The sequence below is a fragment of the Sphaeroforma arctica genome (assembly GCF_001186125.1).
Source record: "Sphaeroforma arctica JP610 unplaced genomic scaffold supercont1.156, whole genome shotgun sequence".
Classification (NCBI taxonomy): domain Eukaryota; class Ichthyosporea; order Ichthyophonida; genus Sphaeroforma; species Sphaeroforma arctica.
In genome coordinates, this window is record NW_014040402.1 from 37,721 (window position 1) to 47,155 (window position 9,435).

The 9,435-nt window shown below is 37.7% G+C and overlaps 2 protein-coding genes across 3 annotated transcripts; one reads left to right on the forward strand and one right to left on the reverse strand.

The window, feature by feature from the left end:
• Nucleotides 1-2,824: 2,824 nt before the first annotated feature.
• SARC_03175 lies at nt 2,825-5,476 on the reverse strand. Of its 2 annotated transcripts, none has more exons than XM_014303034.1 (4): nt 4,986-5,476; nt 3,759-4,287; nt 3,394-3,470; nt 2,825-3,287 (listed from the first exon to the last, which is right to left on the reverse strand). In XM_014303034.1, exons 1-2 carry the CDS (start codon nt 5,166-5,168, stop codon nt 4,186-4,188), a joined length of 285 nt encoding a protein of 94 aa, XP_014158509.1. In that variant the 5' UTR covers nt 5,169-5,476; the 3' UTR covers nt 2,825-3,287; nt 3,394-3,470; nt 3,759-4,185. The 2 variants fall into 2 exon arrangements, with proteins under 2 accessions (XP_014158509.1, XP_014158510.1); XM_014303035.1 differs by having other exon boundaries at nt 3,394-3,577.
• A 282-nt stretch (nt 5,477-5,758) lies between these two features.
• On the forward strand, nt 5,759-8,288 carry SARC_03176 (60S ribosomal protein L8). The gene is made up of 4 exons (XM_014303036.1): nt 5,759-5,872; nt 6,289-6,415; nt 6,894-7,047; nt 7,551-8,288. The coding sequence occupies exons 2-4, from the start codon at nt 6,290-6,292 to the stop codon at nt 8,036-8,038; spliced, it is 768 nt and encodes a 255-aa protein (XP_014158511.1). The 5' UTR covers nt 5,759-5,872; nt 6,289; the 3' UTR covers nt 8,039-8,288.
• The last annotated feature ends 1,147 nt before the right edge of the window (nt 8,289-9,435 follow it).

The following is a 9,435-nucleotide window of genomic DNA, read 5'->3' on the forward strand; positions in this document are numbered from 1 at the left end:
CGTCCCCACCTCCTCAGTCTCCAACTTCCAGTCTCCAGTCTCCAGTCTCCAGTCTCCAGTCTCCAGTCTCCAGTCTCCAGTCTCCAGTCTCCAGTCTCCAGTCTCCAGTCTCCAGTCTCCAGTCTCCAGTCTCCAGTCTCCAAACTCCAAGTATTTCGGGGGTTTTTTTTAACAAAACAAAAACAAATCACACATAGCCTACGCCCTACTACATAAATAAAACAAAAACAACACTGTTTATTTTACCACTCACTGTCGGTGCCCTCTCTGGGGCCCTCTTAGCTACTATTTAGAGTATTTAGAGGGCCTTGGGGCTGCCTGCTGGTGGGCGGTGGGCTGCCTGGGCTGCGGCACTGGCAACTGGCAACTGACAACACACAAACACTAGATCAAGTCACAAGACACAACTCACAACACAACAACAAAAGAGAAAGAGAGTCTGAGAGAGAGAGAAGAGAAGAGAAACAGAGAGTGAGAGAGCGAAAGACAGAAAAAAAAACATCGGAATTTCATCGGAAATCAGTGAATCGACTGCAGTGAGCACTGAGCAGAGGACCAGCCACTAAAATAAAAACCAGTGTCCAGGACTCCAGTCCAGGTCCAGAGGCCAGGGGACGGGCTTGAACAGGGGTTCGAAATTACAATTTATTGTTTAAAAAAAAACAAATTAAAAAAGAAGAAATTATATTTTCACGATGATGAACATCAATCACCTCTCTGAAGGAGAAGTGGGCAGACTTTTAAAAAGTTAAAAATGAAAAAGTACCGCACTACATATTTACGCCTTCTAAAATATTGTACAGAGTTTAGATGTAATTGTTTTTAAAAAAGGCTATATTTTGCCTACCAATAGAAGGTTAAGGTAGGTGTTTTGTAAAAAAAAAAAATCATACAATCGTAGAGTTTTAAAATAACTGTAATTTCTTTTCCGTCATTTCTTTGTTATTTTAAAATTTTGTACGCAAGAAGACAAAATCAAAAGTTGTGTTTATCCGCATCGAGGATTCGAGGTTTTGAGAATCAAGACCTAGTTTTTTTTTCCGACTTTCAGTCTCAAAGGACTCTCTCAAAGTTCAGACCTTTCTTGCCCCAGACGACTTTTTGGCTTGCTTTTTATTTGTTGATTTCCAAAAGTGATCTTGTTGGAGCAGGAAAACCAACCAGATAGTGGTTCACCAAACTATTGTTTTAAAATAAATAAAAATTCGAATGATTTTACGACCGATTTGGGGGTTATTTTTAAATATAAGAGTCTGAAAGAAAGCAATCTGTGACCGTAAATAACTTTTTTAAACAATGGTCGTGAGTCCGTGAGACGTGCAGTTTTAAAAATATGTATTAAATATATATATTTTGTGTTTCTTTTTAACTATTTGAAAACAAAAGATTTTTGTTTCATTTTTTTATCTATAAAATTTAGGGAAACAAATATTTATAATACATAATGTGTACATGTGTTGTTTTATTATTATTATTAAAAAAACGGAACAAAAACAAATACATACATAGAACACATATTTATAAACAAATGCTCATAATATTGTTCTTCTCTCTCACTCTCTCTCTATGTATTTTAAAAATAACTAGTAGGAGAGGGTCATGGATCTTGTTCTTGAGAGTGGAGGAAACTTGGGCTTGCAGGCTGCAAGGCGCAGGCAGTTGAGGACTTGAGGCAAAGTGCAAACCTTTGAAACGTTTTGAAAAAATGTTAATAATTAAAGAAGATCTGGGTCCTGGGAAGGCAAAACGGAAGAGCCTGCCTATGGCTTTATTTTAAATTTGCACATTCGTTATTCGTATTCATACGGACGATTTATCAAGAACCCTTTCTGAAGGTTTAAAATGTAGAGTGAGATTTGATTGAATGATATTACTTATTTCAGTTAAAAAATGCTTAGCAATTTTTTAATTTATGTAATTTTCGGGGTGTTTGTTTCCAAAAACCCATTCTTTCACGTGTTCGAAGACGAAAGAAATCAAGAATAAGCTTACCGTGAACCTAATTTTTAAAGATAATCCCCCCCACATTAAAAAATTACGTTTATGAATAAATTTAAATCAGCTAAAACACGCAATATCTGACTTTCTGTGGCCTGCGAGTCTGCGATTCTAAGAGTGTGAACGTGTGGACTCTTAAGAGTGTGAAAGTGTGAGTAAATATTTCCAAGTACTTTTTTTTAAAGAATGTACAAACTACCAGCCCACAAACACCATTGAACTATTTTAAAACAAAAACAAAAACAAAAGTACAAAACAAATGTTGTACATATTTATATAAATTTTAGAAGGCTATGCAAATGTGCTTTGTTTTTCAAGAAGGGTTTTGTTTTTTTTTGTTTTTAAAAAAGAAACAATACAGGAAAAAGATTTAAAAAAATATCTGTTTTTTAGTATGTATATATATTTATATATACATAGTATGTATATACTTGCATTTTAAAAATATACATACATACAGTGTGTACAATTGGACATATTTATTTTAAAACAATTTTTTTGTTTGCTTGTTTATTTATTTTATATTATTTTTGTTTTAGTTATAAAAAAACTAAAAAAGAAAGCTATGAATGTTTGCAGTCGAAGAAATGTTCTCTGTGAGAGAATTCAATAAATAGTAGTCGACATTTTCAGTTACTCAGACAGCTGACAGCCACTTGGTCATATTAGGGTTTTCAACGAATCACAGTCTGCGACAAACGGGGAGATTTGTAGATTCAGAGCCACTCGAGTTGTTATTGGCTCTGTAGTGCATAGCATATACTGTGGCATATATGCCCGCCGAGGTGATCCAGATAAGTTTGGTCCACTGTGAATCATAGAGATATTACCTATTTGTCAGTACATTATAGACCAAATAGTGAGTACTTTGAATAAATCATAGGTGGTTGGCGATGAAAGTGCCGCAGGGCACGTGTACGAATCAGGTTGGTCCCGCGCACACCGCAGGTTATTCACATACACGGCAAAACGTCAAACAATTGTTTCTGTATTCTAGTATACAACTTGCACGCCATCTTTTAGAACCTCAATTGATATCGTGAGTGGTGAAATACCAATAGCAACTGTTTTCTCTCTCTTGCAGTATGACATCAATACTATTCATACCTTCTATGCCAAACTGATGATGACAGCACTACAACATCGCCTGCGTTGCATAGCAAAGGAACTCCGATCTCAGTTGCGGCTGGACTTGCGGTACTCTTTCCATGTATTTGTTGATCACGAACATATAGCGTGCCATTGTCTTCTCCACAATCATCAAGCGCAACCCAGACCGAAACATATTCCTGAGACGAATTTGTTTGAAAAACAAAGTGTTTTGAACATAGTCAGCGTTGTATGAGTAGAGATCATCACTGTGACTATCACACGTAAGCGAGCTGTACTGGTTACCTGGTGATCTCTAGGCATCTCCGATGAGTCTTGATGCCAATCGAATGAAGTAGGCCGTCCGCCGTTTGCTCTTTTTACTATTTATAACCAACAGCAAACAATATCGAGGACGGGATCAGTCACCACATATTGAAGACGTCAGTTCGCTAAAATGTTGCTCCGCCGTCTAGATCGTGTGCTTACGCTGTAATCAAGGTATTGAAAGGTTCTGATATATGGACATAACGTACTCTAATTCCCTGCACCTCCTCGTTTCAGTTCATTATGCGCATCTCTATACTATCGAATGGCTTACATGATTAGTTCATAGAATACAATAAAATATTATATGCATTTAAAACTGTTCATTCGGAAAATTTACTTACTTATATATTGCTCATTGAGTAGTTTGAGGATTGACGTGTCTTCCTCTGATCCATCATCTAGCAAATCTTTTACCAATCCAGAAAGAACTTTGCAAACATAGAGGATAACCTATTTCAGCAAGATTTGTCCAGTCTCAGCGGCAATGTAGATTAATCGAACAGATATAAGTGCTCGACTACAAAACAATGGCAATACTTTTATACCCGAAATTATAGTTACTTGCGGGGACAGCTTAATACAGCGCTATCCTAGATAATTAGAATAAGACATATATGATAGATTGATTGATCATAGTTAAAGTTCTGAACGAATACAAATTACCAAAGCCCCGACCGCAATACGTATCCACAAAGACAAAGCAAGTGAATACGATATAAGCACATATCTTGGAAAGGCCACGTAACCGAAATAGATGTATAGATTTGATTACAAAACCTTTGCATTAGACAACCCAAATGCTCTGCGTGCATTCAGATAGGCGAGGAGGTCGGTGCATTCTGTCTCCGACAGCAATGTAGACGGACAGACCTGTAAAATTAAGTGAGTAGTTAGATGTGTGAATACAGATTACGGGTACAACTTTTAGTTGTGACAGCACTCAGCAAAAACTTTTTGGCGAGCCTTTCGCACTAGGCGTCATAAATGTGTGCATATAAATGTATATAGTACACACACATTCGACTGCATGTTTATGTTTGTCTGTATATTGACAAAAATTATTAGAACATGTCCCTATAAAGGTATCTTAACCACCGAGCTATACACTTTGACAACTCATGCCCAATGGTTGATGATATTCAACAGGTAGAGTCTGCTGGCGGTTGCTAAAAAGATAGTACAGTGCACATGAAGATATCAGAGAGAAATTGTGCAACAAGCAATGGGCGCTTCCAAACACTAGCACAGGCTAGTACGTGTCAAACGATATGCAATATTCACCACGAATGCGAGACCATTCAAACAAAATAATACACAGGTCACCGTAGCAAAAAAAACAGTTCAGATGGTCCAGTGCTTTTATTAGATACGCCCGATTGAGGCTTACACGATTACGTCGATGTGAAGACTGTTGAATATGAAATACCTCATATGTATGTGCGAGTATGATATACCCCATATATACCATTATCATATAAATCATAAATGGATTGATATGTCATATATATACAAGTATAATATTCCCATAGATATATGAGTATGATTTACCTCATATATGTATGATATACCTCATATATGCAACTGTGATCACTACGTAGGGCAGGTGAAAGGACCTTTTCCAAAGCAATTCGTGTGTTGGCTTCATTTCTCAGTGCTTCTGGCTCAACTACATTGGAAAGCACCACAAATCCTTGCGCCTTGAAGTTTGCACGGTCAACATCGGACAGTGTATAGGCACCAGTTCCACCCATCGGAATATAGGTAAACTACGTTTGATTAGAAGGCTATAGAAACTAACAGTGTGACTTTTTGACCTATGTGCGTACACATAGGTATTTGGTTTTATATTATATCAGGTAATGTAATGTACGGGGCCAGTGTAGTGACCTCGTATACAAGCCCGACCCACTGGTGAACAAGGAATACGGCAATCCTACTTCGGAGAGCTATGTGTCGTGGATTTGCAAACTATAAACCTCGTGTACTGATAGAAAACATGTTTATACGTGGTAGACAGCTATTAGAAACAACAGGTATGATAACGAACTCTGTGTAAAACTATATTATGTATGAGATCAAGCATGATATGATTGATGGTGATGTACGTCGTTATTATGCGATTCTCTCTGAACTCCGCGAGATATTTATATATTTTGTAACTATTTAGATGTCTGTATATATAGATATACTTATAGAGATGTGTCATATAAATAATCATACATTTATCAAATATAAAAAATCTTGTACGATTGGACCGCCATTTTTTCTGAAAAGAAATGATTTGATACCTAACTATTTGTCCACTATCGCTTGAGTGGTCCACAATGGGACTCGTGTGCACCATTTGATCCCACCCCAATATTTGATCCACCTGCAAGGTGCGGTGTTGGCATTCAGTAAAACTAAGTTGCAGGTGCCACCATACTTCCTTTTTTTAGCATACCAATTCTATCAGGTTAGTTGAATCAAGCCCGCTATTACATGCGATACATACGTAAACACTCTTAAAGAGATATGCTATAATGCCAGAGATAGTGCGGCAACGCGTTGGAGCCTATGTCCTTACCGGATACAGTATACTCAAGTGGCAAGAATTAATCATTGGCAAGGCATCAGAACATGCACAACACTTGCGATGATTATTTAAATCCGAATGCAGATATGCATATGATCTTGTAAGGTAGAATGTTCGTAAATATCCGCAAAGAACAAACCGGAGTCGAAAGAAGAAGAGGATACAGTTTCGCAACAACCAAAAAATACGTCCAATACGTACAAACCAGTGGTCTGCAATCCCATCTTCATCCGAAAACCAAATACCCCAATCGCTAAACACTTTATCTTTTTCGTCCTATACTATTTTTCATATAGAATGGGACGTGTTATTCGTGGTCAGCGTAAGGGTGCGGGGTCTGTTTTCAAGTCCCACACCAAGCATCGTAAGGGATCGGCTGGTATTAGACACATCGACTATGCCGAGCGTCACGGTTACGTGAAGGTATGTAGTGTATTATACACACGATGTGATCATAGATGTGTGATAGTGGTATACTTGATGTGATCTGCTCTTCTAAAAAGTCGCTATTGTATGTATGTTGCACGTGCCCACCTAGTTGTATATGATTTGGACAGTTGATTGTTAAATACACGCGCTTCATTGTTCTAGTTTTATAGCAAAGAATGGTGCGCGGATGTGGTCTCGTAACAAGCACATGCACCTTTTCTGTATTCTTTGTTCATCCAGTGCTAAATATCTAAGTTGGCCAATAATCGGATATACTGTAGGATACTTTCTTCCGCGTATCCTCGCAATCAATGGACTGCCTGTTGATATCAAGTGAATTCTTTGCGTATCTGCTAAGGTCACTTGAACTTAGATGGGGGTTGTGTATGATGCTCTACGTATGATATACCCACTTTTATTACTGTATAATAGTATACTAATTGGATTCACAATATTCGTACGTTTGGTTTAGGGTATCATCAAGGAGATCATTCACGATCCTGGACGTGGAGCTCCCCTAGCCAAGGTTCACTTCCGTGACCCATACCGCTACCGAATCAAGAAGGAGCTTTTCATCGCCCCTGAGGGAGTCCACACTGGACAGTTCATCTTCTGCGGAAAGAAAGGTTAGTTAGTAATATCATCAAGCTAGTACTAGAGTTTTTATTTTGGTAACGTATGCTGTGGGTTAAGTATATGTTTGGGTTGACATATATATGTATACTTTGTTTTTCATCAGCTGGGAGTCGTTGGTTTTTTTGGGTTCATATCTAGATTGATATGACAGGAAGGCGTCAGATACATTGAAGTATATGCTTTGTATTTGCTGGACATTATTATACGCTTAATACACGTCGCCGTGGAATCTGAGGTTTAGTGTCAAGCTTGAAAGACTGCCTTAACGTATTGATGTTGAGTATTTCTGATACTGAATAAGTGCAGTACATTATACAGATTCAGTTTGTGCATAAACATACTTCAGTCCGCTATTGTAAATTGATACACGGGAATATTAGCGTTAGTCAAATAAGCTTTATTTTGTGTCCCAAGTCTTCGCTAGGAGTACATATATAGTCAGAATTCTTGTGCAAATATATATTGATTGTATGGTTATATACTGCAAATACAGCTTCTCTTGCCATCGGAAACGTACTTCCCGTTGGCCAGATGCCCGAAGGTACCATCATCTGCAATGTAGAGGAGAAGGCCGGTGACCGTGGAAGCATGGCGCGTGCATCAGGTAACTACTGCACAGTTGTCTCTCACAACAAGGACTCTGGCAAGACTCGTCTGCGTCTTCCTTCCGGATCCAAGAAGATCGTCCCCTCCAAGTGCCGTGCCACCGTAGGTATCGTTGCCGGTGGAGGTCGTATTGACAAGCCTATGCTTCGAGCTGGTGCGTCGTACCACAAATACAAGGTCAAGCGTAACTCGTGGCCTCGCGTGCGTGGTGTTGCTATGAATCCCGTCGAGCATCCCCACGGTGGTGGTAATCACCAGCATATTGGTTTCCCGTCGACTGTGCGTCGTGATGCACCTGCTGGAGCTAAGGTCGGTCTTATCGCTGCCAGACGTACCGGTAGAATCCGCGGTTCCACTAACAACAAGAACGAGTAAATTTCGGGTCAAGTATAAAGTGCTGCGTACCGCTGTATGTATGGTCTCGAATATTATTATTTTTCTTGCGATTGTTAAATACATCTTTGATACTCGCGGGTACTATACATGTAATCAATAATTTTTCTACTGCTATTGGTAGTCCTGTTTCTTCGTTATTTGTATACTGAAATTTCTCGTAATCTATCAATAATTTTATTGCGTTGGACCGTTTGTTTTGTCGATTTTTAATCCTGTTGGCAACTGCCGCACGCACTCTTCTGGATTTTGGATAGAAGTGTGTTGATTCGGCTATATGGTACGTCGAGTCGTATTCCTGACTGGCGTAGTGTAAGTTGATGATCATTACAGTGCATTGTTTTGGATAGTGTTGAGGTCCGTGTGCTGACTGTTTGTGGAAGTTGATGGGCGCTTGAGAACAACTCGGGTGTGGCCGTGTTCCATCTTACTGGATTTAATCGAAAACTGTCAGAATGTAGTTTTCATTCACATCTCAACGGAAGACTTCAGTGTATCACTTGGGAGATTAGTATCTCAATCGTCGTTTGCGATTAGTACACTGCTACAAAGGTGGTGGAAATAGTGCGGCACGGTGGAAGCCGATATACTACCCAAGATTTTGTACCTTTTTGTTCAAATTAACCGGCAGGTTCCGTAGTCAGAATAAATTGCAGCTTGTCGGTAAATACTGCTACTAGAGCAGCATTGTTAACAGAGTTTACCAACCTACAAGCGCATATATATCTGCATAGTAGTAGATTTTCTAAAAAGGCATTCAAGCATGATGGATATATCCACTCTTCAATTCTTTTCGTCCAAGTGCACAAAGTTAGTGACGAAAATAAAACAAATATTTTCTATTGGGTAAACTGTAAATCGGTCATTAATAAAATTCGATGCAATTCAACACACATGTTGCCAACTCGATTCTTAGCAACTGAATGCAAAACGTGAATGACGTTGGAGTTATATATGTACATGTATATCTGTATAAAATGTATCTGGCTATACATATATATACGTGTTTATACACGTACATGTGTGTAACTTTATATGAATATATATATATTCATATGTATATGTGTGTGTATGTATATATATATAATTATGTATATATATGCATATAAAATATTAATAATAATAAATATTTATATATGTATGTATCTATCTATACATAAATATTTACATGTGTGTTCATACACATACATTTGTGTAATTTTATATGTAAATATATGTATATATATATTTATATATGCACATATATTTATATATACATATATATATGTATGTGTGTGTGTGTGTGTATGTATATATATATATATATACACTATATATAGTATATATATATATATATATATATATATATATACTATATATATTATATATATATATATATA